At 36.7% G+C, this 27,955-nt stretch overlaps 1 protein-coding gene and 1 non-coding gene across 2 annotated transcripts in view; both read left to right on the top strand.

The window, feature by feature from the left end:
- Positions 1-27,955, top strand: part of CCDC178 (coiled-coil domain containing 178) — a 189,179-nt gene that overhangs the window by 22,968 nt on the left and 138,256 nt on the right. The window contains exons 7-12 of the mRNA XM_075495698.1: positions 344-564; positions 2,577-2,719; positions 10,093-10,250; positions 13,275-13,366; positions 13,489-13,625; positions 25,395-25,578. Of these exons, the coding sequence (XP_075351813.1) occupies positions 344-564; positions 2,577-2,719; positions 10,093-10,250; positions 13,275-13,366; positions 13,489-13,625; positions 25,395-25,578 (935 nt within the window). The remainder of the gene's footprint in view (positions 1-343; positions 565-2,576; positions 2,720-10,092; positions 10,251-13,274; positions 13,367-13,488; positions 13,626-25,394; positions 25,579-27,955) is intronic.
- Positions 21,550-21,620, top strand: TRNAG-CCC (transfer RNA glycine (anticodon CCC)). Its single transcript has one exon. It is a non-coding gene; the product is annotated as a tRNA-Gly (tRNA).

The following is a 27,955-nucleotide window of genomic DNA, read 5'->3' as shown; positions in this document are numbered from 1 at the left end:
TCAGTAGAGTTGTTCTTGTGTTATAATAGCCTCCTCTAGATATGCCTTAAGGCTAGATGTTTTAATTTCCTTCATAAAAACAAAACCACCCCTCACTTCGAAGATTTGCTTGAATTACATACTAGGATTATTAAGTATGAGTTTAAAAACAGTTCCACTGCTAATGCAATATTTGGTGATGTCTTTTGTAACCAATGTCTTCTTTTGGCCTTCAAAGTAGTTTGCAGCAAAATTTTGCAAGTCTTATACTTAGTATTATGACAACGTATTTCCTAATCTCACTAGGTATTCATGGTGTCACTCAGATACTCACATTTTGTTATGCTAATTATCTTTTTAACAGAATATGAAATGTGTGCTCAAGATACCTTGGAGCTACAATGGCATTTTGATTGTAAAAGCCGTCAGCTGCGACAGGTACAAAACCAAATACTTAAGACAGAAACAGTCAACAGAAAGATTCAGGAGGATATAGACTTCATGAAGAAACACAGCCCTCTGCTGGAAGAAAAGCTGAATCTAGAGGGTGAAGCTGTGAAGGATGTGTTACTGGCTTATGAAAAGGTAAATGCAAACAAACAAAGATTCTTTTACAACCTTTCCACTATGTAGGTGCATACTCTTCTAGAGAACAGCAATCTTTTGGAAGTACCAAAGGCTGTTTTAAATTTTGTACACAGGCTGCAAATTGTGTGCTCATACGACTACATACAGGCACTCAGTGCAGACAGAATCCAGGGAGGATAATGCTGTTGGCCTTTAATAAATGTCTCTTAAGCATATATGGAATGTAACTTTGTAAGTTGATTTCATGTGGGATTTTTCACGGGAAAGGTAGAAGGTACATATCTGATATTTGCATAGATTCTTCTCTGATTTCTCACAGACATCAGCATTTGTTCCAGAATATAGAGATGTTAGAAGCTGTCAAAAGAATGTTTGTAAGATTTAATTATTTTTAAGTGCTGATGTACATTTTTCCCAATGTATTTGATGATAGTATTTATTGATAATAATATTGATAATAATTTATTATTTGTTGATAATAAATGCCTAATGTGGATAATGTCAGGCTGAATAATCAAAGCATGGTAAAGTTGTAGGTAGCTTAAAATCGATGTCTAAAAAGGGAGGGATACTGTGCTACTTCAAGTAAATATTTTAGTACTAATTATTATGTTTTCTATATATTTTTCTATGGTAACTTTTAAATACAAATCCAGAGGTTAATCTCTTTTTCAGGGTACTTACAGTCTAAAAATGATCTTTTGTTTGTAAGTGATTCTTAATAAATATTGTTTATTTTAATTTGTTTTATTTTGAATTCTCATATTTTGAGGACTCAACGGTCACGTCAAATTACTTCTAAAATTGAGAAGAGTTAATTGCCCAGTACATAAATAATATAAGAATTATCATTAATTAGTTCTGACCTGTGAAATAGCTCACAGTTCTATCAGTGTTATGAGATATGTTCAAAATACTGGCTAATTAAAATCAAGTTGGTTATTTTGTTTATTATTTTGTATCCTTTTTTCTTGTTAATGTCTTGGAATATATTGTATGCAGTTAAAATATTGACGTGTGCTAAAATACAACTCGGGAAGTAGACTTAAAATTTTTTTTTTCTAAAGACTATTTTAAATAAATAGGTTTTTTTCAGAGGTTTTTTTTTGTTTCTTTCAAAAAAGTAACACTGCATATCATAAGAAGATAGATTTGGTGTTACTATAACTTATTTATATAGTTCATTTCAACAAAATTTCTAATTGCCAAAAAAAAATTTATGACTTTTATTGCGCTCTAATTTATATGCTGTTTGTCACTCAGGTTTTTTTTTTCCTCCCATGGCCTTAAAAAAGCAGTGGATACTTAATTTTCGTTGCGATTAAAACAATTATTTAATTTTGAATCTCTAGCTTTTAATATCCAGAGAACTAGTTTGAGCAGTGAAGTGCTAGATTATAATAAAGATTTTATATCATATTATTTGTTTCTATTTCTAATATTTTAAAAAGCAGAGACAATAGACGTGCATATCTCTATTTGAGAGTTGTTAGGAACTGAGTGTCCCGGTACTATTTATACCACTGAAAATTGTGTTCATTGTCTGCATTGTCTCAGGCCCCTCTTTTGCATAGGTGACTGCCAGTCTTGCACATCCTGTAGGAGATGTTCAAGTAATGATTCTGTCAGATTACTGAGTGAGACCTCAGTGGCTTCTTTTACATTATTTCTTTCTTTCTGCTCCAGAGGTCACTATCTTCCCATGGAAGTAGCCACCTTTTCACAATAACTCCAAAGTTTTGTAACAGAATGAAAGCCCTCTTGCTAGCGTTTCTTTATGTTATGCAATTTTACAACACACATTCTGTTGTCTTTTGCTGGGATTGTATCTATTGCAGACTATGCAGAATTTGTTGTTAAGTTGTATGACATCACAAAGTACTACTTCAACTTTAAACTTCAATTTTTAAACTGCAAGGAATCAGACAAGTCTTGAAATTATTTTTTATTTTGAACATTATGTATGATTTTATATAACATCTTTCAGAAAACTCGTTTTATTTTCTTAGACATCAAAAATATATAGTGATGTTTGTTGTGAACTCATGGAAATCCAAAAGACAATGAAAAGAACTGATGAAGAATCTGAAAAGAAGATAAAATCTATGTATGAGAAAATGAAATATACTGAGATGCTATTGAGTCAATACAAGTAAGAGCTATTCAATATGGTATTATAATGTCCCCTCAGTTTTAATAGTGACAATCAAACTATAGAAAATTCGCTTTTAGAAATAATTTTAAATTCTGATTTTTGTAAAATCAAAATTAATAGAATTATATATAAAATAAGTGTTTGCCTTGTTTGTCTTAGCTTGTATTAGCAGAATAAGGAAGGGATGATGTCCAGAAATATACCCAGATGGAAAGTTCCATGAATCAACTCCTAAAGCATGCCATTTTTATCTTATTTTACTTACTTATGAATTTTTAATCCCTTTGACAGAACTTTTTGCTATCATTCTTACAGACTGTACAAATTACTTGCATTGAACATCAGCACTTGTCCTAGTACCATAGTTATGTTATAATTATAACTTAATTTTGAAGTTGCATATTAACCAGAACAATTCTAGCCAACAACACATACTTTTGAACTTACCAAAATACCTTGTCTTTCTTTTTTTTAGCAAACAAACAAAATTACTATAACTTTATTGGATGGCAAGGTAGCTTCTGTATGGCAATGATTTATGTTGCAGTTTCTTCACTGTAACCTCTTGTCAGGCTATTAACCCCTGAATTGTCAAGTAGAGCTATAGTAACAGCAGAACACCACTAATGTCCAGTCCCTGACAAGTAATCTCTCCTTTCTGTTGCTGAACATACAAAGAGTCAGCACCAAGAATAACTATGCCAAAGAAAAAGAATACGAAGTACTTTCACGTTTGGTAGGAGGTTGCACTCAACTTTGCTGCATATGCCTATGGCTAGTTGCCAGGTTTTATTTGGCAAAGTAGCAAGTGACACAGTGGCTCTTTGTCACTTGAGATGAGGAAAGCTTACAGCCATAATTGAAAGACATCAGTAAATTTTCAAGATAACGTTACTGGCAGTAACAGATGTTTCTGTACTGCAGCCATGTTTAATTTTTAAATAAATGAGGGCTTTAGAAGGGTGTCTGTTACCTAAAGATACATGTACCATCTCAAGTTAGTGCCGTATCTCTTCTACAGTCATTCTGTCTCTTCAAAATTAAGACACTGCAGTTCTCATACTGCAGGATGTCTGTTTTCATACACTGATCCATTCAGCTCACAGGAAGTACTGTGAACACAAAATACTCCCTGATCATTTTTAGAGGGGGATTATGTTTATTGGACTAACAGTGGAATTTAGACTTCACAAAGTTCCTGGCAGTAGCGTTAGGTCCCTCAAAGAGATGGGCCATCTGTGTCTGCAAGATAACTGGGTGATTCTAGAATGCTGTGACAGTCTTTCCCTATGCTTCCAAATATGACTGTGAACTACAAGAGCTACTCTTCACACCAGCACAGATGTTGTATTTATAAGAGCTGTTATTAAATTCTGCTCAGTGAAAGCCTGTTTGCCAAAGATGGTTCTCATCTGTACGTATCTAAGAATCTTATGACACATGTCAACCCGTCTTTGTCAAGAAAACATCAAACTCTAGAAGTTGTTACTAGCAGAAATAAACAGATTTTGCATGTTTACAGGCCAGCAGGACCCTGCCAAACTTTCTAAAAAGACAGAAAGTAAGCAGTTATGAATAGCTTATTGTTATGGTTTAACCCCAGTAGGCAGCTGAGCCCCACACAGCTCAGTCCCCCTGAGCAGGATGGGGTGGGGAATCAGAAGGGTAAAAGTGCAAAAACTCGTGGGTTGAGATGAAGACAGTTTAACAGGTAAAGCAAAAGCCGTACACGCAAGCAAAGCAAAACAAGGAATTCATTCACTCCTTCCCATGGGCAGGCAGGTGTTCAGCCATCTCCAGGAAAGCAGGGCTCCATCACGCGTAACAGTTACTTGGGAAGACAAACGCCATCACTCCGAATGTCCCCCCTTCCTTCTTCTTCCCCAGCTTTAGATGCTGAGCATGGCGTCATATGGTGTGGAATGTCCCTTTGGTCAGTTGGGGTCAGCTGTCCCAGCCGTGTCCCCTCCCAACGTCTTGTGCCCCCCCAGCCTGCTCATTGTTGGTGCAGTCTGAGGAGCAGAAAAGGCCTTGACTCTGTGTAAGCACTGCTCAGCAATAGCTTAAACATCCCTGTATTATCATCAACACTGTTTTCAGCACAAATCCAAAACATAGCCCCATACTAGCTACTGTGAAGAAAATTAACTCTACCGCAGCCAAAACCAGTATACTTATACACAAGCCCATTGTAATTACTGCATTCTGTCAGTGAAATATCTTTTGTAGGCCTGTCTACCATGGAGGCCAACACCAAATCCTCAAATAACTGAGTAGTTGTGAGAGTTTAGGGTACTGTGAGTGACCTTTTTATTTGATGTACCAAATAGGAAGAATTGTTATACTTTTTAATCTGTCTGTAAACTGTTTTAGTAATATATGATAGAATAAAGCAAGGCACACAGTAGAATTTGGGAGTAAGGTATTTTAGTCCCCTCTGTGAAGGGACCCACTCTCAGAGGGACATAAAGAAGAGGTCAGAGCTGCTGTAGCTGTTTTCTGTTAGTTTTAGATTTTCTTTTCATTTCTTTGTTCAAGAAATAATTGGAATTGATAAGTGTGATTGTTTTGCTTACTGTTTATGGTGCTCAGTAGGCCATGGTAAAGAGCTGCACCTGATTAAAATAATGGGGGTTGGTTGTATCATTTCCAGTTTCTTTTGATTATAACATCTCGGCAACTTTATTTCGAAAACTGATTAGTGCTCAGGAACTTGAAACACCTTTTTCAGTCCCACAGAAGGAGTACTTACTGCCTGCCCCAGAAACTTACAAGTTGTTAAGCCTGAGGCACAGAGTAACACTGACTTTTGCAAAACAGAGTACTCTTACAGTGTACTTTGGGGTAGATATCAACCTCAGGAAATCATTACTTTGGCTAATATGACTGCTGCTTTGGATGTCTGCTATCCAGGGAGATCTGTGCTTGCCAGTCAGCTAGAGCAGAAACGTTACTGACACGTTCTTGAAGAAAGGAAGGTTATTTAGATGCAATAATCCTGTTTCTTTAAGATACCATGTCACTGTAGATCTCTTTGCCATTGGCACTAAACTGCAGAATTAAAGAAGGATCGTAGCTCTTCCTGTAATACGTTTATACTTTAATATGGGAGCAGGAGGCATCCTGGGTAACGTGAATTTACTCAAATGATGTTGTTGCTCGAGAAGTTCCAGTCTTGCACTCATAAAGTGTCTGTGTGCTTGTAATAAGATCCAAACTGTCTATATCTCAGTAAGGATGAGTCAGTGTAGGATAAAAACAAGTATTTTTCTGTAAATGGGTAGCTTAGCAAAACTAGAGAAATAAGTGTCTCTGTCTGACTTGATTCTTTTGTCAGCATGTCTGACTTTTTCCTTTTTTGATTCTAACCTTTACAGTGAATTTCTTTGTCATGTTTTTCTTGAGTTCTGGATAATTTTGACACTATATTAGAGGTATTTATTATTACCTCTAAGATTAAAAAGATGCACAGTCAACATGTTTATGTTTAGTTAACTAAAGCTTAACTTCTTTTATTTCAGAGCCTAGTTTGCAATCTGGAAAGAATATTAGTATATGAAAATAAAAATTGTAGTAAAAAATTGTAGCTAAACCCCAAGTATTTTATTATACAACACCTGACACCAGAATTCTGTAATACCAATGCTTGTCAAAGCTGGAGTGACTTCTGAAAATTACCATGTGATTCTCCAATTAAAGTCACTACATGTGTCTAAACAAAGGAGGAGGTGTTTGAAGAGTAGGAGGTAATACTTAGTTTTGATGGATATGAGCCTGTGAATGCAAGCTTCACAATGTCTTCACAATGTTTGGAATTTTAATTATAGCTTAAATATGTATATAGAGATGATCTGATCAAATGCTTATTAGCTCGTCTGTGGGTTCCAGCTGAGAGAAATCAGACAGCATGGACCCTGGTTCTGTAACTGGTAAAGTTAATGCAAACCTCATGTTGATTTTAATTAGGGGAAAGATCAGGTCCTGAGTAAGAAGTATTACCAAAAATGTCGTGTGGTTTATTACTATGTATTGAGATACTCTGCAAATCAGTTTAGTGTTTCACTGGCTTATTTAGTGTTCTGTCAACTTGTCTGAATTACTAGCTACTGGCAAGAATTGTTAGCAGGGGTTATAGTGATCCATTGCTGGAGGTGATTTTATCGTGTAATACCAGAATAAATAATGTTAAAAGTACATTATTTAACTTTTCTTTAATTTTTTTTTTTTTGGTCACTATTCCAGCATATACCTACTAGTAAACTTTATTCCTTATCAATTCATATTTACAAAGTATGGTCAGCAGTGATTTGTTATTCTCCTCTTGTAGGCAAATTGCTGTAGTTTGGGAGTCTAAGCCTTAAGATGTATGCGATGATAAATATGGCCGTGTATTGTGATCCTTCCTCACTAGCCTATGTCCTCTGTGACTTTGGGTTTTTACTTTGTTCCTTCTTCCTATCTGTTTTCTAAAGCAACTTCCATTATTTTCCATGTGCTTTCAAAAGACTTCTGTATTTTATGACCTTTCCAGGATGTCCTCTGACTCCTTTTCACTTCTGTGGTGCACTTTTCTGAAATGGGTTGAAAGGTAATGCAAACAGTATTCCAAATTAAGCCATGTCAATGACTTTAACAGGGACGTCTTACTCTCATTTTTTATTCTAATGTTTTTCATCCTACTTGTTACTTAATTTAACACCTTCTTAGCTTCTTTAACTGTGCTAAATGTTGAGCAGACTTTCTGAGTGTTTATGGAAATACGTACATGTCTTCCTCGATTTCATACAGTTAATTTAGAATTTTAAGGTGTACCGATTACGCAGTCTCTCTGATCTTATACTTCTTTTGAGTTTGAACGCTTAATGGTACATGCTGTTGTGTTCTCCAGTTACTTAGTTTGTCTTGAAATTTTTCTTAGTTTCTTAGTTCTTTTTGGCCTTGCCTATTGTAATCACATTATATGCAGACCTTTAATTCCACTACTTCTTGCCCTTTCAGATCATTTGTAAATATATCAGATTACAAAGCAACAGATACAGGATTTTGAGATACCATGCTGTTGACCTATTCTTTCAATGAAAATTGATCGTTTAATCTTACTTCTTTTTTCATTAGTATTAGAATTTTTCGTCTCGCCTTCTGACTATTTCACTTTTTAATAGTCTTTATGCAGGATTTTGTTCAGTTCCCTTTAGAATTCTGCCACTGTGTCACAGCTGTTGGCTTGCTTAGCAGTTGTAGGGCAGTGTAGGCAGTTTTCCCGTTTTGTTTTTGTAGTCTTGGTGGAAATCAAGGCTTTTGAGTTTGTTTCATGTGCAAGAAAGAAAGTGTGGTGTTTTCCTGTAACAAGCCTTTGTTCTGAGGTGCATTAAAATTGCTTTACAGGAACTCTTTGTTCTTTTGAAACAAGTCATAATCTAAGTAAAATCCCCATGATAACGGCAATAGGTAACTAATACCAGATATTCATCATCTATACTGATAGAAATATAGCATGTATGTTTTCTGTTTCACCTAGTTGAGTGATTTCCTATTCATACCACATGACAGTGATGTAGGCTGTTGTGCACCTTGCAACCTGTTTTATTTGTGTGAATGTGAGTTAAACTAAAAATTCTCATGATGCAAGTGTTTTTAGGAATATCAGCATTTACAAGAAAAAGTTGAGTAGAAGACTTTTTTTCTACCCCTCAGTGAAGAAATTAATTTTTTTTGCCTACTGTATCTTTTTTTTTCCCTAGCCATTTGGTAGACTGGTAATTAAACTCAGAGGAACATTACAGAGGAAGTCGGCCCTTCAGCTGCCATCTGAGGAGGACTAGAATAACATGTGGTATTGATAGATGTGAGAAAGACAGATTTGTGATGGCACAGACTTGAAAGAACTGTTCTGCAGTTGATACTCTCTTTATGTTCAGTGCCATCAGTGAGAAAATGATGAAGATCGCATGAAATTCAAAATACTGAGGCTGGGGTACATCACACAGCACAGTCTGTTATTTTTACACATATTCGCTGTGGCTGGTAGTACTGTATTTTCCGTGAGACTGTACTCAGAAAGTTGTAGCTGATAGGTAATATGAGAATAAAATTACAGTCTATGCCTGTTACATGTCTGTCATTAGAATAATTTTAAGTATAATTTATATGTTTCTTTCATGGGTGGTGGGACCTAAGAAAGTACAAATGTTCAAAGTGTTAGGTTTCACACTCATGTTATATATATTCTGTGACATTTGAAATGTGACTTTGCAAATAAGTCTTTTCTCCATCACTAGATAGAAATCTTGGAAGCAAATAAAGGAAGAGTGTCTATCAAATAATCTTGTAGGAATGCCTCTTGAATTAGTGATGAAGTCTCTTCATTATTGTTTTCTGTTGTTTTACTGTGTTTAAGTATGCAAAACTCATTCAGGTTTTATTTGGGTTATAATGCAGTAGAGGTCTCTAAAATTCAACTACTGTTGGTCGTAGTTCTGCTGCGGTGGATTTATTTTGCCGTTTAAGGCACGCTTTGGAATATTTTATTGACCAAGATAGTTCTCTGTGAAGCATGGGGGAAACTCCTCATTTTGGCCTGCTGAAACATTAATAAAAATAATGGACAAGCATCAGCAGTCATTGTAGAATTTTACCCTGATGTCCCTCTGTTTCTTCTGCCTTTCACCAAATCCATTCTCACACACGGCTGTAACAAAAGGCCTGTGCACAGTCTATAATGAGGCCTAACAGTGTCTTGTGGGACTGTTTTCCTGATGATTGTTGTAGTTATTATTATCTCTTTCTGTAATTATGGCCAGTTTTCCTTGTCATAATGCTGATAAATCTGCTATTCAGAGTGAAAGTAAAGTTCTTTTCGCCTCCTTTGACCTTGCCTACTGTCTGCAAGTTCCTCTTTACATGAGGAATTGATGTCAGTAAAAAATTTTCTTCACAAATGACATTTGTCCACAAGATGACAGTGTAGTGGATTGATTAAGTGAAGATGGCTCTGAACTAGACTCAGCCACTAGCAGAGAAAGAAGTTGACTCCTATTTTGTTTAATTAACGTGTGAGGTATGAAACAAAGTCTTGTGCTTAACTACACCAATACCTGTTCAGAGGTCCAATTAGAAGTTGTAATGTTGGCAGGCTGTTTAAGTGCAAGTGAACTGGTAGCATGAGTAGTTTTGATATCTGGCTGAAATTCCATGAACCTGCCAGAGTAGATATTTTGAAATTCTCTCATGCATACCTGTTCAAGAAATGTAGTAGAGAATCAAAATAAATCTTTACTAATTCAGATCTGCTTTACATTTTCCTTTATGGAGAGGGACTACCTTGGAATATTTCCAAATAGATGGATTCACTTTGTGTGTATTTCTATTAGGAATGAGTTAAAGCATTCTGAATTTATTTGGACCGAATACTGTATGAAGTTAAAAGAAACAGAGGAGAAGATTATAAAGGATGAAAAACACCTTGAGGAGTTAGTGAAGCAAAAAGCAGAAATCCAGGAAGATGCAAAATGTTGGAACAGCAAAGTGAGTCTTGAATATTTATAAACAAGCAAGGAAATGAGTATCTTTTATTGAAAAGTACATGAATGCCTGAATATTTTGTATGTTTAAGAGTTAAGGTCCTCTGTAAAAGTAAAAATACAAATACTGATTTAAAAATTAAAAGTCGTAGGTTCTACAGAACTCTCATGTTCATTCTTCTGTTGTAGTAGTATTTTTCAGCTTTATTTATTAAAAATATCATAGTCATCTTACGTTCCTTTAAGTGACCTGGGTATTTTTAGTTGTTGGATGCATCTGCTTAATATTGCTTATCTTCTAAAATCATCTGGAAGAAAGTGTGCATTTAGTGGGACAACATAAGTGTCCTCTTGAATTAGTAGATTTTTTTGACCTGAGATGGCATGTGATGCACTCTTACAGCACGCAGAGTGATACCCTATTTTACTTAAAATTCCCCTGTTTTCTGCTGTATTTGTCTAGCATTCGGTTTGAAATCTTGTTGTACTTGGCAGTTGAGAATCTGAACTGGAGTTCCTCACACTGCCTGACTAGGAGTTTTCAGTTAATTGACAGCTCCATACGTGGAACCAGTAGAAAATGCCTAAAACAGGATTTAGATGCCCACAACAGAACTTGTTATTTTTTTATATGTATATATCTATATGTATAAATAAAGTATGACATTCATTCTCTTGTACATGCCCAGTGCTGCTGTGATTTGTGCATCTAGATAGCTAGGTCCTGCTAAGGATCCAGTGGAATTCAGAATCTAGGTGGAGTGTTTCTGAGAAGCTGAATCTACCAAGCGTGCCCAGAACTTAAAACAAAACAAAACAAAACAAAGAACACCCCCCACAAAAGTAAAGATACAGTCATACTAGATAGCAACCAATGTGCATGTTCTTGCCATTTGTTTCTAACTGTATATTACAGTTTTCTTCCTGTTATTGGCACCAGCAATTGCTACCAACTGATAACTAGAAAACCACTATTTTGAAATAGAGCCAATACTTACTACTAGACCTTTTTTTTTTCTTTCTGGATTTGTTTCCAGCTGGGTTTGCCTGACCTGATATACTTCAGTAGGTATTACTTGGGTATAAAGACCAATACAAGAGAAAAAGAGAAATGTGCAACAGGGATAAGGTGGAGCATAGAACTGCTCCAGTTGGTGACCACCTTTGGTTTGATTAGTTGATGCTAAAGGTGAGCCAGAGTTAGGTTTAGCATAAAGCTGTTCTGTTATTGTCAATTTCCTTCAAAAACATGACTAAACCAATTAACTGAATAAATCTTTACAAATAATAGTGATTTTCAGAAAGCTCAAAGTGATTCTTCTGATCTTCATAGAAATGTTACTGGGACAATGGGGGTTATTTTGGGAATCAGGAAAACATTGGGATTATTTTCAGTCACTTCAGTGGGGTTTGAATTGGACCCAAATTAGAACATGACAGTTGTCACATACATCAACAAGTTTGAAAACAGAATTAGTGATGTGAACTTATATTTTTCTGCATTTTTTTCCTGGCTTTTTTTCCTTATTTTAATTAAAGCTCGTTTTTAAATTTTATATGTGACCTACTGGGAGTGTTACAACTTTTGACACTCTGAGGACAACTCTGAGTTTTCTTTTTTCCATGTTACCCAGATTTGCATTACAAAAGGTATCTGTATGTATTAAATCCATATTCTGTATCTACATGGGCTTTGCTCTTCAAAGAGTAGAAGAAACCCTTCTTATAAAATTAAATCTCATACTTAACTATTCCTCCTTTATTCTTTTGTCTTCATTAATTACCTGCACAGTGTGGCAGTATTTCAGGTCATTCCTGTCAAAATGTTTGCTCTAAAAACATTGAAAGAAGGAAAAAATTTCTGAATCATGTTTTTCCCTTGTACTAGCAATTTAAAAACTGGGATGTTTTGCTTATACTTAAGCTATTGGGTTTTTTTTCCCTATAGATGTAACCAATTTCTTTGTCTTTCTCACACTTCCCCTGAACTATATTTCATAGAATATTTTACATATTGAAAGATTTGCTTTTTTATCTCCTTTTTCTAGATTAGTAAAGGTGCTTCTTTGCAGTTTTTCCTCACAGATCATGTTTTATTAATCCCTAACCATTCAGGTTAGGACCTTCAATACCCAACTAGTTAGGAAGGTAGAGCCATACAAGGACAATCAGCAGAATCCTAGAGAAGTACAACACAGCTACGGCATTCTGGACAAGATAACAAGACAAAGCCCGTATTGTTTCCCTCCTTAGCTGCTGGGATGTAGTCACAACGTATCTTACATAAATCTGCTCTTCATTAGATTCTTGAGGTAGCAGTAGGAAATTACGTGCCGTTTAGAGTACCTGTGTCCTAATTCTGTCCTGATCTTCCCACATGCATTCTCTACCCTTATGCTAGCATCCTTATCAACCCTGATCCTGCTTGGACACATTTGTTGTCTGGTCATGTTCCAGTTAGACCCATATCTCTATGGAGATTGTATGGGTAAGTTCTGCCAGGGTAGCTATGTTGTTTCAGCCTCTGCAGAGGAAAGAGAGGTGAAGGAAACAAAGTTCATTAGGCTCAATGTGAGCAGGTGTGCTTTTATCTATCTAAAGCCACTTTAGATGTTTTTCTTATCCTGTAGATGCTTGCTTCCCTAACATCCTCATTTTTCCTTGAGCTCCAGTGACTGATCCATCATTCAGTCTCTCTGTATGAATCTGTATTAAGTCAATAGGTATACTGAGATACTAAGGAAAATCTTGAGGCTGAGATGAACTTAAGGTATTCTGCTTAATTATACCACATATGTCATGTATGAATTAGCAGGCTGTGAGTGTGTGCTTACTGATACTGTGAAGTCTAAAGGTTCTGCTAGGATACATTGCAACGGCAATGTGCATATGAATAATATAGCATAAAATATCTCTAGTTATTGTTTAATAGCCTTCCTTTTAAATTTATTTTTTAAATATATTGTTTAATTATTAGAAATAAATATAGGAGGTATTTGTATTACTTACTTTACAAAATATTTTCTAGATAGGAGATTTGAATAATAAAATAGCTGCCCAAGGAGATGAGAGTGTAAAAATATCAGATGCTTCTTCTGAAGTGATTAAAGCTGTGGAAGAATTAGTAAGTTTTTTCTTGTTTTTATAGAAATGAAGTAAAAATGCTTGCATACTTGCATTTTCTGTGTTGGTCTGAAATAATTTCAACTTATGCTAAAGGTGTCTTAATGTTTTAATGTTCATTAGAAATCCACCAGGGAAAGTGATCTGCAGAATATAAAGGAAAAGCTTCTCAATATTAATGAAGCATTGGACATTTTGAAATGTGAAAATGAAGAACTTGAGGGAGAAAATGAAGAATTTTTGCAAAAATTCACAAATAGGTAATGCCTGCAATATAAATATAGGAAGCAAGTGTTATTTTTTCACTGAAAGCATGCCTATAAAAGTGAACCTTGCTTTTATTTTAAGTCTGTCTGTAATTTAACATTTCAATAATTACAAATCACTTAAGGCTGAAATTTATCATCTAACTTTTTTGCCCTTCACTTGAAAGGAAAATAACTAAAATTCTGCAAAAGACAAAATACGTACTCTGACAATTAAAATAAAACAAAATGAAGAAGATTCTGAAATTCTCTGTATATTAACCACAGTCCCCAAAACATTTTTGTTAAAACTTTTATGAAATTTATTTGTATTTTTTTCATATATGATTGTTATAAACATAGAATCTGAAATACTATTTTTCTCTATTTTCTTTGAATTCTTGTAAGACATTATGCATACATCTTTTGTAGCTCCTCAGTTTATTGATTCCAAATAGCTATACTTTATATTGTACATGATATTTTCAGTGCACTTATAATATAACAGCAAACAAAATAAATTTTTAGTTCCTTCTTCCTTTGGACACTAGGTGTATGCTGGTTTTATGTATCTGGCTATCTTCTTTATCCCCCCAGTAACTCTGGATTTTATTGTCTGGTTTCAGCAAAGTCAACTGAAAAGTTCTTGAAAATAGTTAGATTCTTATAAGTTTTGTAGAAATTGATGATTGAGTTGAATACAGACATCCTGTCAGCATGAAAGAGGGATGGAGGTATGTGCATACTCCTTAATAGTGCTCCAAGTTGGAGGTCACACCGTACATACCAAAGTAAATCCATGATGGAACACAAATGGGTAAGAAACCAGGCTTCATTAGTTCTGATGTTGATGGAACTACTTATTTGGATTATTAGAACATTTTAGAATTAGTGCTGTAGCTTTACAAATTTATTATTTTCAATTTCATTGACATCTTTTTTGATGGATTAAAACTTTTATTTCATTATACATGTAAGACAATGGAGAGAGATCTTGCCCATGGTGGAGTATTAACTGATAGGCTGAATGAGGAAACTCAGATTTGTAAGAACACGTACAGGCAAATGCAGAACATTAGGATAGAGAGAGGAGTTCTCAGAAAACAGATTTGGGAAGCATTATTACTTGAGACCATCTTGTACACTAAAACTTTACAGACATCCTAGAAAGACTGGACAAGTTCACAAGAGAAATCCTTTGAGCATTATCTATTTCATATATAATCAGTATCGTTGGGAGTGTGTCCTGATTATTGTCCTTCCACATGTTCAGGAGTTCAAGAAATGCATATGAAAGTTCAGATTGAAGACCCAGAGAATGTTTATGACAAGTTCAGAGTCATGAAGGATTCCAGGACTCAGTTTATTTATGTCTTCAAAGGATGATCTGAAGACATCCTTTGAAGGGGAAATGTCTTTTCAGACTGCTATTTAATCTAGTCCCAGGAAACAACGAGTGGAGGCTGAATATAGAATTCAATTTTAAGTATTTTTTAAAAGAAAAATATTAATTCAGAATAATTACCTTTTAAATCTTGCTTTAGTGAAAAACCAGGATTCTTAGTCAGCCTGATACAATCCCAGATTTATGTACATTGCTTTCTTATGATAATTTAAGTTAACTCTTAGAAAGATTTTCTGGAATGCTATTTTATAGAGCCCCTACACTCTCTCAATTCTACTTTCAAGACCACTGACCTAGCATGAAACATATTAGTTCTTAAGGGAGAAAGGAATTGCTAATCCCTCCTAAAAATTAGAAGTTGCATGCATTCCTCTTATGTGTTAGTGAATGCAAGCTCAAAGGAAGAGTGCTGTTTGTAGGGCTTTTTATTTGAAAGTCCCCTTTTATCTTTTTGGAATTCTTGACTGAATAAGAAGTGTTTTAAACAAAGGCTATAACAAACTATAGTTCTCTTGGGGAGCTTGCCATTAAGTGCTATGGGAGAGGCAGGATGTTTGGTTCTGCTCAGAAACCTTTGATTTCTTTGATCTGCCACTAATCTCTTGCTTTATATTGGAAATATTTTGCATGTCAGATCATTAGTCTGATACTCCAAGCCTTTTGTAGCCTCTCACAAACTTTCTCAATATAATTATGCTTTCTTTTTCATTTTCCTTTCTGAGTACATTGTGATTTCTGTATGGTCTTTTGTATTAGGGAAGAATTGCTATATTGTATTTAATTGCTATATTCCATCAGAATGTGATTCTTAAAATCAAAACATTGTCTCATGTTAGTCTAAAAATTGGAGTGCTTGTTTTGATTAATTGTATACAACAGAGTCCTGACATGTTACTTCAACAGGACTAAAAAGTGAGTGACTGTCCACCTCCTACTAGGCTGCAAGAAGACAAAGAATTGTCTTCTAACACTCTTCCTAGAAAGCATAGTTGTGTATCTTTCCTATATAGAACATGCAATACATGCAAGAAATACATTTCGTGATCACCTGAGGTTTTAGGGGCATGCGCAGTCTAAATAGTCTCATTTGCTGTACAAGGTGGGTAAAAACCAAAGCTCACCTGCCCCCAGTTCATCTTTATTAACTGAACTTCTAAGGTTGTGTCCAACTGCTAGTACTTTTCTTTAAAGTATTTCTGTCATAGTTATGTTTTGGTAGGATTTCTCATACAGTGGTCAACTGAGAATATGTGTTGGCTTGTCTAAACAATTTCAATTTCTTTCTCTCACCTTTCTTTAAAACAATTCTTATTTTAGATCGATTACCCAATAACCCTATGATATGGAGATTTGATCATAAGTATTATTTTCCCACTATGAAGTGCCAGTTTCATTAAACTCCCCCAAACCTGTCTTCTATGGTGGCTGTCATATTAAATAAGAAGGGAAAGTGTTCTTACAGTAGTAACTTAGAGGAGAGTCTCAAATGTCTTAATGCTTTTAAAAAGAAGATATATTCCCACAATTGAGTTAAGGCTGCTTTACTGGCTAAATAAGAATGTGTTCTGCATGACTTTTCTGAAGCCTGGGGAATGGATTTTAGATATAATTTTTCTTCTGTCGTTATGGAAGTTTAACTGACTGCTTCTGCTGATCTGTAAACATGTGGTTTGTACCATGAGATATGCAGTCTTCTTTTGAAGACTTAACCATTTGGTGGGCATCGTCTCATAATACAAAAAATAAACACATGAAATGTGAAATTCCTTTACCTATTCCCAAGTGATCTTTATTCTCAGAGTGTTTTCTTGAGCATTTCAATTTTGTTTAGCAGAGATAATGTTTCACCTGCAACTACCTGTCTTCCTTTTCAGAGGAAGAGGTAGCACTTCAACAAGAAAAAGACAAGCAACCTGTATCTTTCATTGTCTCATATACTTTAACAAGAGTAGCATTTTTGTAAGTGTAGCTGGACATCATGAATTTTCTCTTCTGCCTCTTTCGAACTGACTGCTTCAGTCAAAAACCTTATCATAAATGGTTGTATCCTGGATACAATCTGAAGATTTTTATGTCTGTTTGGTACCGCCCCCTTCTCTCAGCCCTTGTTTATAAGAATGTGCTTTAGCAAAGAGAAACTTCTTTTCTTACTTTAAAAGCTACAACCAGTTCCCAGTCTGGACACAGTGAAGAATTTTTCCTCTTTGGTTCAGAATATAGCAGCTACAAAAATGGTACTCTGTTTCAGACCTTCATGTGCAGCTGATAGTTCAGATGGTGACTCTAGCTTTTATTGGAGATTCCTTGAGTAGGAGTGGTTCTCATCTCTCAAACGTCAGTACACTAATTTCCTGTATTTTTAAAGATGCCTGATCGAACAATGCAATAATGCATGCATTTTCAATCTGTTGGGACCACTTTCAATACAGTTCTGTCATGTGGTGTTCCCACACCTTCAAGGCCTTCACCAAGGCTGTTGCAAAGGGTAACAGGTACCATCTGTATCTGGATAAATGGCTGTTAAGACTTTCAAAGAAAAGGTTCCTCACTTTGTCCAAATTCTCCTAGTTCTTTTTTGTTCTCTGCATAGCTGGTAAACCGTCAGTTGTCCCATCTATATCCTGTGCAAATTCTGGAGCTTATTTGGGCCATGTTTGAGGCGTGGACTCATAACAGATGACAGATTATATGATACCTTCTGTTAGAGTCTGCAGATGAAAGCCATAGGTTGATCACTTTCCATGTGCCGCTTGAGAAAACATGAAAATGAGCTGTAATGAGATTGTTGGAAGATACAAAATCCTTGGAGCATCTGTGTATGTCTTTGGCATCCAAGATGATCCTAACAGATGTAGCTGTGTTAGAACCCCCAGCAAAGTGAGGGAGGGAATAGGAAGGGCAAAATCTAAAAAACTTGTGGGTCGAGGTAAAGACAGTTTAATAGGGGTGTGGGAGGGAAACCACAACACCCAAGGGATGCAAAAGTAATCACTCGCCACTTCCCACAAGCAGGTCAATGCCCAGCCGGTCTCTGAGCAATGGCCACCTTGGAAGTCGAAAAACCCCCACCTTCTTCCCCTGCCCCAGTTTTATTGCTGAACATGACATTAAATGTTACGGAATATCTTTCTGGCCAATTCAGGTCAGCTGTCCTTGGTGTGTCCCTTCCCAACTTCTTATCCACCCCCAGCCTACTTACTGGGGGGGCAGAGTTGAAAAAAGAGAAGGTGCAAACACTGTTCAGCAATAGCGAAAACACTGGTGTGGTACCAAGACTGTTTTAGCCACTAAGCCAAAACATAGCACCATGCGGGCTGCTATAAAGAAAGTTAACTCCATCTGAGCCAGACCCAGTAAACCTGTCCAAGGGATTCCGTACCTATTCTGAACTTCACTGCTGCTCAGAATTACCCTCAAAGTAAGATTGGACTGGTCATTAACATCTCACTATCCCCACCTGTCTGAAACAGTTTTTTTACCAATATCTTGCTGTTGTCAAGACTGTAGCTCTCTTTTTACAGTTGCGTTGAACTTGACGAGCATCTTGACGAGGCTGTTTTTTTCTCACCATCCTGTTCCTCATTACTTCTCACTAGTTTGATCTTACGATTTGTTAGTAATTGATTTATTTGTTAATATGTATTTAGCAACATGGACTAAATGGTCACAAAAGTCAAAGATTTTTATGTTGTTATAATATTAATTTTCTTACTAGATTTGAAGGGGTTTTGGTTGCTAGTCAGCTCCTTTATTTTCACTTTGTGGTAGTCTCTTCCCATCCCCAGCCCACTGAAATCTCTTTTCTGCTTTTCCATCACACAGATCTGAAGAAATTAAGGAAGGTGTTTTCTGTTACTAAGGATCCCATTTCACAGAGAGACTTACTTAAACTTATTGCTCATGACCATGATAGGGACACCGTTTAATCCATTTCTGACTTGTTCACTACTGGATCTTCTTGAGTACTATTTCTCTTAAGGGGGGGGTGGGGGGGGAAGAGATCCATACTGTGTTAGCTGATCCCCTTTATCCTGTGGTTTTTTCTCAAATCACCTTATTACATGAACCAGGCAGTTGGTTTACAAGTTGTCTTAATCCAGCGATAGACATCTTCCTGTCAATAAATGTGAAATCCTTCCTTTTATTACAGAGAATTAGTAATTTCAAAAAGTTCCCGTGTTTTTCCTTGATATGAGAGAGAAAGACACTTCTACCTCCTACATTTTCTAAAATAGATATCATATTCTCTCAGTATCTTCTATGAGACCATTGAAGTAGGCCTGCTTTTTATAATCAGAAGTGTACTTCAGATTATATTGATGGCATTGATGAGGACATCTTCACACACACTGATACTGAGTGCTGTGCAGAGGCATCCAGAAATAGTGTTGCCTTTGGCAGAATGATCCTGAAGTAATTTTTTCCCAAAGTATTCCAAGACCTATCTCCAGGTAATGTGCGACTGAGCTTAGAAGGATCTAAAATACAAAGTTTATGCAAACAAGTATTTGGGTGGGGAAAAAAGTTCCAATTACTGGAATACTTTGGGATTTGTTGTCCATATGAACATTCATCCCCATCTGTGTTGCCTTTCCTTCATAGTATGTTAAGCATCTTGGATGAAAGAAGCTGAGGAAAAAAAGTGCATTTGACCTGATATGTAATGGCTGAGTATATCTTACAGATACTATTAGATCAAAAAATCTCACGTCCACGTGCTATGCACAGTTACTGAATGTATGGAAGCTTGGGGAAAGAAGAGTCAAAAACTTACCATGCTTCTCATATGGGGACAGAGTTCCTGAGTAAGCTGCAGAAGCTGTGATAAAATTTTCAACACCTGTACATAGAGTGGAGTATGGAACACATGCACCGAAGAACCAAAGTTCTTCTTTCAGCTGGAGTCCACTTGCTTTTCTGCTTGGAATATTTATGTTCCTCTTGCATCCATGCTTAAAGTGTTTTGACCTCCAGAGTCATGGGTAGCCTTGTATGCATCAAAACAATTTTGCTCCACATGAAAGGTATAGGAAATCAGAGTGGAACAGTCATCGTTTGGTTCCTTTCATTTCTTTCCAGCTTCAGCACAGATCTGCTTACTCTGCACTGTTCAGATGAATTGCTGTTTGGGCTTTGGTATTTTGATATTTAAGTCTTTTTATAATTGTAGACATTTTGGAAGGAATTTGTGAAGCCATTTACTCACTACCTTCCCAAAAAGAAGATTAGCTATACTTATACCCATTTTAAGAAACAATCAGATGAATATTTTTTTTAGAGTTTCCAGTGTTGGCTATTTCAAAACTTCCCTAGGGAAAGTGTGTAGTTAGTTGCCCAGTGACCTTTTGTCAGTATTTTAGAATATGTGTAACTTTCTTAAGGTAATTTGTTTCTGGTAGATAATTCTTTTTCCTACATAGTCTACTGTAGGTATTGTTCATATGAGGATGTTATGGGGCATATGGAAATATTAAAAGTGCTTAAGTAGGAGAACTGCATATGACATGAAGTATGTGATTTGTAAGTCTTCTACATGTGGAATTTGCAAAATTAAGTCATCTATCTCTGATGCAATAATTAATGAGACCTGTTTCAGAATCAGGTCACAAGACCATCTATAGAAAAACTTTCTGTTTTGAAAGTGATGTGGTTGTGGTCTGAATAGTTCAAATCAGTATCAGAGACTATAGGATTCAGAAACTCTAATAACTCACCAGAAACCATTACCAAAAGTGTATGGAAATGATTTGTTCAGGGACAGACTTACAATGGAAGTTTCATCTGGTAGTCAGAATATCCTTGAACGTCTCTTTGCTGGGTGGAGTATTGTAATTACTTCTGATCCCATCTAAGTATTTGGTCTTTGGTCTCAAGGCATCACATACTGTACCTTCACAAATTCCTCATTTGCCACTGATTCTTCATAGCATTAGTTTCTTGACCTCCATCAGTCTGTAACTGGTAAGCCACTTACACTTATAACTCTCATAAGTCATGGTTATGTCACAGCCCTGGTTACTGCTCACATTGGTATTGGTGGTCTCTAACTCATTGCTAACCTCACTGGTGTGCGGGAAAGCGTAATCAGTGTATGTGATAGAGGCAGACCTGTGAAAGTCTAAAGAATAGAACTATTACTGTCTAAAGAGATGGCTCCTAACTAAATGGTCTTAGAGTTGGAAGTACCAGAGTATGTCTGCTTTCATATTGCCTCCCTTCAGCCAAAAAATCTGTTACTCTTTCATGTTATCATCTTTGATCATTATCATCCAGGGAATATTTGGGCCATTCACATGTGTACTCTTGGCTATATTTTTCCTAACATGCTTGTAGTAGATCTTGATCATCTCCAGTGTTTTAATTCACAGGAAATAAGGTCTTTTAGCTCTGTGCAAGATTCTTTTGTCTCAGCAGCTGAAAAGAGGGCTAGCAATCCTTTGTATTTGAGGACTGTCTAAACTGATAACTGACTATGCAGCACTTCGCACCTGGGGGAAGCTCAGGGTGATTTGATTATTTAGAAGTTGCAGGCAAGCACCAGTGGTGTAGTGGTATCATGCAAGATTCCCATTCTTGCGACCCGGGTTCGATTCCCGGCTGGTGCAGGGAAAACCCACGTTTCCCGTCCTGTGCAGCAGCTGCAGCTGTATGGCTTCTAAATAATCAGATCACCCTGAGCCACCCCCAAAATCTGACAGTGTCAGATGGTGAAAGTAGTCCCTCCTGTTTCATGTAGAGCTCAGGTTTTTTGGTAGGGCTATTACATACACCTCCTGCAATATGTTTGAAAAATGCTTGTATAGTCAGTCATGGCTCCAAGCACAGGGTTTTACAGGTGTGTGACATTGCTGAAGCCTCTAGGTCCTATTTTGCATTTTGGAAAGATCATATTGCAGTTTCAGTTCTATTCAGACTGAGTTCCTGTCTCCATCAGATTGGTCAACTGCTTGGGAATCACAGTAAATTGAGTCTAGCTATGGACAACCTCTTAATAGAGAAAGGGCAATACATATACATGGTATATGTTAGGTATAGTTCATCAAGATGCATATAGGCAATGTTTTCTGTTCTCTTGCTTTGTGCTTCTGTGTTACTTGAATTTTGGGAAGGGAAATTACATTGCTGTGGGCTTGCACTGTCTTACAGGTTTTTCAAGAACTATATAGAAGATACTGCTGACTGTAAGACTGTATATTTAGGAACCAGCAGTTCACATGTACTGGAAATGGAATGTGCAGAGTGTGTGTGTATGTATGTATGAAATAATCCATGAAGTTTAGTCCTTGTGCAATTAGAAATCTCTGGGTTTTGTAAGGTAAATTAAGTTTTCTTCCTTTAACTAAGCAAATGACACCCTGTATTAAAGGAGCTGATCTTTGAGAGAAATATTCTGGCCACTAATTCAGCTAACGAAATGTGTGATCCATGCCGACCTGTTGTGGATTTGCAGATTAAGTGTCGGAAACAATATTGTATATCCTGTGAAGATCCTTACAATACCATTTAGGTTTATCATTCTAATTCAGCAGATACTCAGTAGCAGTAAACAGTTCATTTTTCAGTGATCCCATTCCTGTACAAAGAAACATTCAATTGAAGAATATTAAGTTCTAATGATACAGAGGTTGTGTTTTGTCAGTCAAAGTAATATCAATGTTTACCTGTAGGTTTTTGCTTTTGATTCAGTTTGGTTTTTGCTGTGTAATCCGATAGTCTAATCAAATGGTATTTTAAGTTCACTTCTGTTAAACAGTTCACTTCTACTGAAAGTTTGTTTGTATGCAAATAAACTAGAATTGTTTTATGTGACCTAAGAATTCTGCAAATAGCAACATCCTTAGGAATTTGAATTAACCAGCTGTATGACTAACCTGTACCACTGCACTGGTATGAAGTACCCTAGACATGGCCGTTTTTTGTAAGATAGATGAACTGAGACTGTGTGACCAATTTCAACACTTTCAGATAAAAGTGTTGAAAGTTTTTGCCACTTTCTTCGCATCCAAAATTGATAGTTTTATATTATATTTGGGAAGAGGGGCCCAAGAAAGCTGGTTAATATTCAAGGATCACCTCCTTCAAGCTCAAGAGCAGTCCATCCCAATGAATATGAAGTCAGGCAAAAATGCCAGGAGGCCTACATAGATGAACAAGGAGCTCCTGGCAAAACTCAGACACAGAAAGGAAGCATACAGAAGGTGGAAGCAGGAACAGGTAACCTGGGAGGAATACAGAGACATTGTCTGAGCGTGCAGAGATGCAGTTAGGAAAGCAAAAACCCAAATGGAATTGAATCTGGCAAAAGATATCAAAGGCAACAAGAAGGGCTTCTATAAGTGCATAGATCACAAAAGGAAGACTAGGGAAAATGTGGGCCCATTGCTGAATGAGGCAGGGAACCTGATGATACAGGACAAGGAAAAGGCTGAAGTGCTGAATGCTGCCTTTGCCTCAGTCTTTACTAGCAAGAGCCAGCCTTCAGGAATCCGAGGTCCCAGAGATCAGGGGTAAAGGCTGGAGCAAGGAAGACATACCCTTGGTGGAAAAGGATCAGGTCAGGGAATATTTAAGCAAACTGGACCTACATAAGTCCATGGGCCCTGATGGGATGCACCCACGAGTGCTGAGGGAACTTGCTAATGTCATTGTGAGGCCACTCTCAATAATCTTTGAGCGACTGGGAGAAGTGCCCAAGGACTGCAGGAAAGCAAATGTCACTCCTTTGTTCAAGAAAGGCAAGAAAGAAGACCCAGGGAACTACAGGCTAGTCAGCCTCACCTCAATCCCTGGGAAGGTGATGGAGCAGCTAATCCTGGAAACCATTTTCCAGGCACGTTTCACAAGGACAAGAAAGTCATCAGGAGTAGTCAGCATGGATTCACCAAAGGGAGATCATGCTTGACCAGGTTGATAACCTTCTATGGTAAAATAACTGGCTTGGTAGACGAGGGGAGAGCAGGACATAGTCCACCTGGACTTCAGTAAGGCTTTTGACACTGTCTTCCATTAAGATCCTCATAGACAAGCTGTTGATGTGCGGGCTGGATGAGCAGTGAGGTGGACTGAAAACGCTGAATGGCCAAGCCCAGAGCGAGGTGCTCAGTGGCACAAAGTCTGGCAGAAGGCCAGTAACTAGCGATGTACGCCAGGGGTCAATATTGGGTCTAGTCCTGTTTAACATCATCATTAATGATCTAGATGATGGGGCAGAGTGTACCCTCAGAAAGTTTGCTCATGACACCAAACCGGAAGGAGTGGCCGAGACACTGGAGGTCCGCGCTACCATCCAGAGGGTCCTCAACAGGCTAGAGAAATGGGCTGAAAGGAACCTCATGAAGTTCAACAAGGAGGAGTGCAAAGTCCTGCACCTGGGGAGGAAGAACACCAAGCACCAATATATGCTGGGGGCCACCCAGCTGGAAAACAGCTTGGCAGAAAAGGCCCTGGAGGTCCTGGTGGACACCAGGTTGAACATGAGCCAGCAGTGTGCCCCTGCTGCAAAGAAGGCCAATGGCATCCTGGGCTGCATTAGGAGGAATGCAGGTCAAGGGAGGTGATCCTTCCCCTCTACTCAGCACTGATGAGGCCACACCTGGAGTAGTGGGTCCAATTCTGGGCTCCCCAGTACAAGAATGACATGGACATGCTGGAGAGACTCCAACAAAGGGCCATGAAGATGATGAAGGGACTGGAGCATCTCTCACCTGAGGAAAGGCTGAAAGAGCTGGGACTGTTCAGCCTGGAGAAGAGAAGGCTCAGGGGGGATCTTAATAATATATAAATACCTGAAGGGAAGGTGCAAAGAGGATGGAGCCAGGTTCTTTTCAATGGTGCCTAGTGACAGGACCAGGGGCAATGGGCACAAACCAAAATACAAGAGGCTCCATGTGAAAATCAGGAAACGCTTTTTCACTGTGAGGGTGACTGAGCACTGGCACAGGTTGCCGATGGAGGTTGTGGATTCTCCATCCTTGGAGATACTCAGAAGCCATGTGGACACAGTCCTGGGTAACTGTCTCTAGGTGGCCTTGCTTGAGCAGGGTAGTTGGACCAGATGACCTCCAGAAGTCCCGTCCAACCTCAACCATTCTGTGATTCTATGATACAGGTTAACAGTAGAGATATATAGGAAAACAAAAAAACGGATACATATAATTGTTTTCTGTCAATGAACTATCAGGGCTTATATTCATGAATAAAGAGACTTTAAAATTTTGAGGAAGAGCCTGGTGTTTTCAGCATCAAATAGCAGGATGATAAAATACTGCTTTTGATTTTGAAGTGTTTTAGCTTTACTTACTCAATAATGGGGTTTACTTTTATTCTAGTTAATATACTTTATAAAAAGAAATGTAAAATTGGCTGTTTTATTTCAACAGTTCAAGAAAAAAGAAGGTGTATCAGTCAGAAGTCGAAACTATCTGCAAAAGCACGTGTAAGATTGAACAGCAAATAGAAAGACTAAATGAAGATCTCTGTAATGCTGAATTGTCCTACAGTGAAAAAAAAACAAAGTATGAGGACTTAAAAAAAACCAAAACTGCAGAAGAAGTCTCTTACAAGGTATATTTTTTTATTTAAATTCATTTTTTAGAGTGGAACAATAGAAAATAATGATCTTTGTATCAGAGAATTATTGGGCAAGCAACCTAATATTAAAAAAATAATAATTTAAAACTTATGATTTTAACTGTGTATTTTAAAACACTTGAAAAATAGCAAATAACAGTAGTCTCTGGAAGAGAAAATAAGTCGGATACTAAATGGTCACAAGTAATGGAAGGCTAAAAAGTAAGGTTAACCCATTAAATATTCTCAACAATACAAAGATTTTGTTATTCCTAGGTGATTTAAAACGAATACTAACAAATAACAATCTCATTCTTTATGTAACTAAATGATTAGAAGAATTAATAAATAATATAGTTTTATTTGATGCTAAATGTAACCATTGCAAATGAAATACTACATTAGAATAATTATTGTCATTTTGATGTCATTAGCTATCTAGGATGGACATTTTAGTTCATCCTTATATAGAAGCCTTGCCATGACTATGAAGGCTTACAAGACTTACTAGACTTTTGTTTTTTTCGCTTTACATAATTCTTAATGAATAAGATTGTACCTATGCATACAGCTTTTAGGATCAGTGTTATTCCAGGGTGTTAGACTCAGCATTCAGAAATATGGAAAGAAAATAATATGGGGAATTTTCAAGGGTCTTTTTATACCAGGGAGATATAAATGGTGTTTTGCATATTCTTCACTAGAGCTCTTCTGCTGTATGTAAAGTATAGATTGCCTGGAAGGAAAGACTTTTGCAGTTTTATTTTCCATAATAATTTTAGGATTTCCTAACTTGTAATCAGTAAAATTAAGAACATTAATAGTATTTTCCTGGTTATAGTATGCATTGATAAATTAGGCACTCCACGTGCTTCCTGCCTTCCTTTTCACCTACCTGCTTGCCAAAGGTAAAGGTATGTCCAGGTACCAGACTCTGCTTCTAAAAACAAAAGAGGAATTGTTGGATGTGATTTAAGACAGAGCCAGTTAAAAAGCTTATAGAGCCAAGGTAAAAAATAATAAAACATGAGCTAGAGAACTTCAGAGCTGTTTTCAGAATGAATAGGAGTGAGTCAGTTTTGTGTTTGTTAAGGCCTTTCATAGTGCCAGGTTGTCTTCTCTTGGATCAAATTTATATTCCTGGCAATATCTGAATTTGCACCATGTAGTTTTGTCCTATAAATTGTCTTTCTTGGTATACTATGCTGGTTTATAGCCATATGTTTTAATACTAAATTTGTGTGACTTTTCTGTCTTGTTTCTATATAAATTTGCCAAGAACCATTTTCTCCACATTCTCAGTGTTGTGTGCTGAAATATTTACACAAATGGATGTCCAACTGTACAGTCAGGGGAATCTACTATGATTCTTCTTATGGTTTAAATATTTAAGGGATGCTAAATATTAGTCTAAGAAATTAGGATTTTGGAAGGGATTCTGGCAAAGCCCCTGCTTATTTGCTGTCCTACATAATATTTTTTTGTGTGTCTTAATATATATTTTTGCTTTAACTATTAAAAATTAATTTAGAATTGACTAATTTGTCTTCCATGAATTTTACAGTCACATTTTGGATTTTTGACATGCACAACATTCTGTGATAAGGACCTCAACAGCTTTGTCATATGTTGTGTGAAAAATTGCTTTGTTTCTTTATTTTCTGCCTAGCATATACTATCTTCATATAATGCTCTGGTTCTTACTTTCAAAGATGTATTGGTCAGTCATTCCATATTTGCTTCCTACATGTCACACATGGCTTTGTAGGCTTTTATCATATTCTTCCTCTTTTTCAAGCTGAAGACTCCTAATCCATTAACTTGTTTAATGAATAGAAACTGTCCCATGTCTGTCATCCAGTTCTGTTATTATGGGGAAAGAGCATAGAGTATTCAATATGCAGACACATCTTGGGCATATATAGTGGTATAACAATGACTTCTGTTTTGTTCTCTATTCCTTTCGCAGTAGTTCTTAACATTCCATTTATTCTTTTGAATGCAGTGGAGCATTATATTCTTCATGATCTTGTTCCTGTTTGATTACTAGACAGCTCAGAGTCCAGCATTACATAAAGTGAAGACTTTGTGCTAATGTACAAACATACTTTAACCTTCATTGAATTTTGTCCTCTATAAATAAGAAATCCAGTTGATTTGACTAAGCCATCCCACAAAATCCCCCATTTTCCATATTGTTTCTGAATAAATTGGAAACCCCAGGATCCAGCATGGGTACTTGCAGGACGCCACAGTAACTGCCACTGTGAAAACTTGTAATTTATTCCTACTGTAGGTCTTCTATCTTTAAATGCATTATATATTCATGTGAGGACTTTTATCCTTAACTCATAAGAAATTAATTAAGGAG

This window comes from Mycteria americana, chromosome 2 (genome assembly GCF_035582795.1).
Source record: "Mycteria americana isolate JAX WOST 10 ecotype Jacksonville Zoo and Gardens chromosome 2, USCA_MyAme_1.0, whole genome shotgun sequence".
Lineage (NCBI taxonomy): Eukaryota > Metazoa > Chordata > Aves > Ciconiiformes > Ciconiidae > Mycteria > Mycteria americana.
This window is presented reverse-complemented; position numbering and strand designations above follow the sequence as displayed.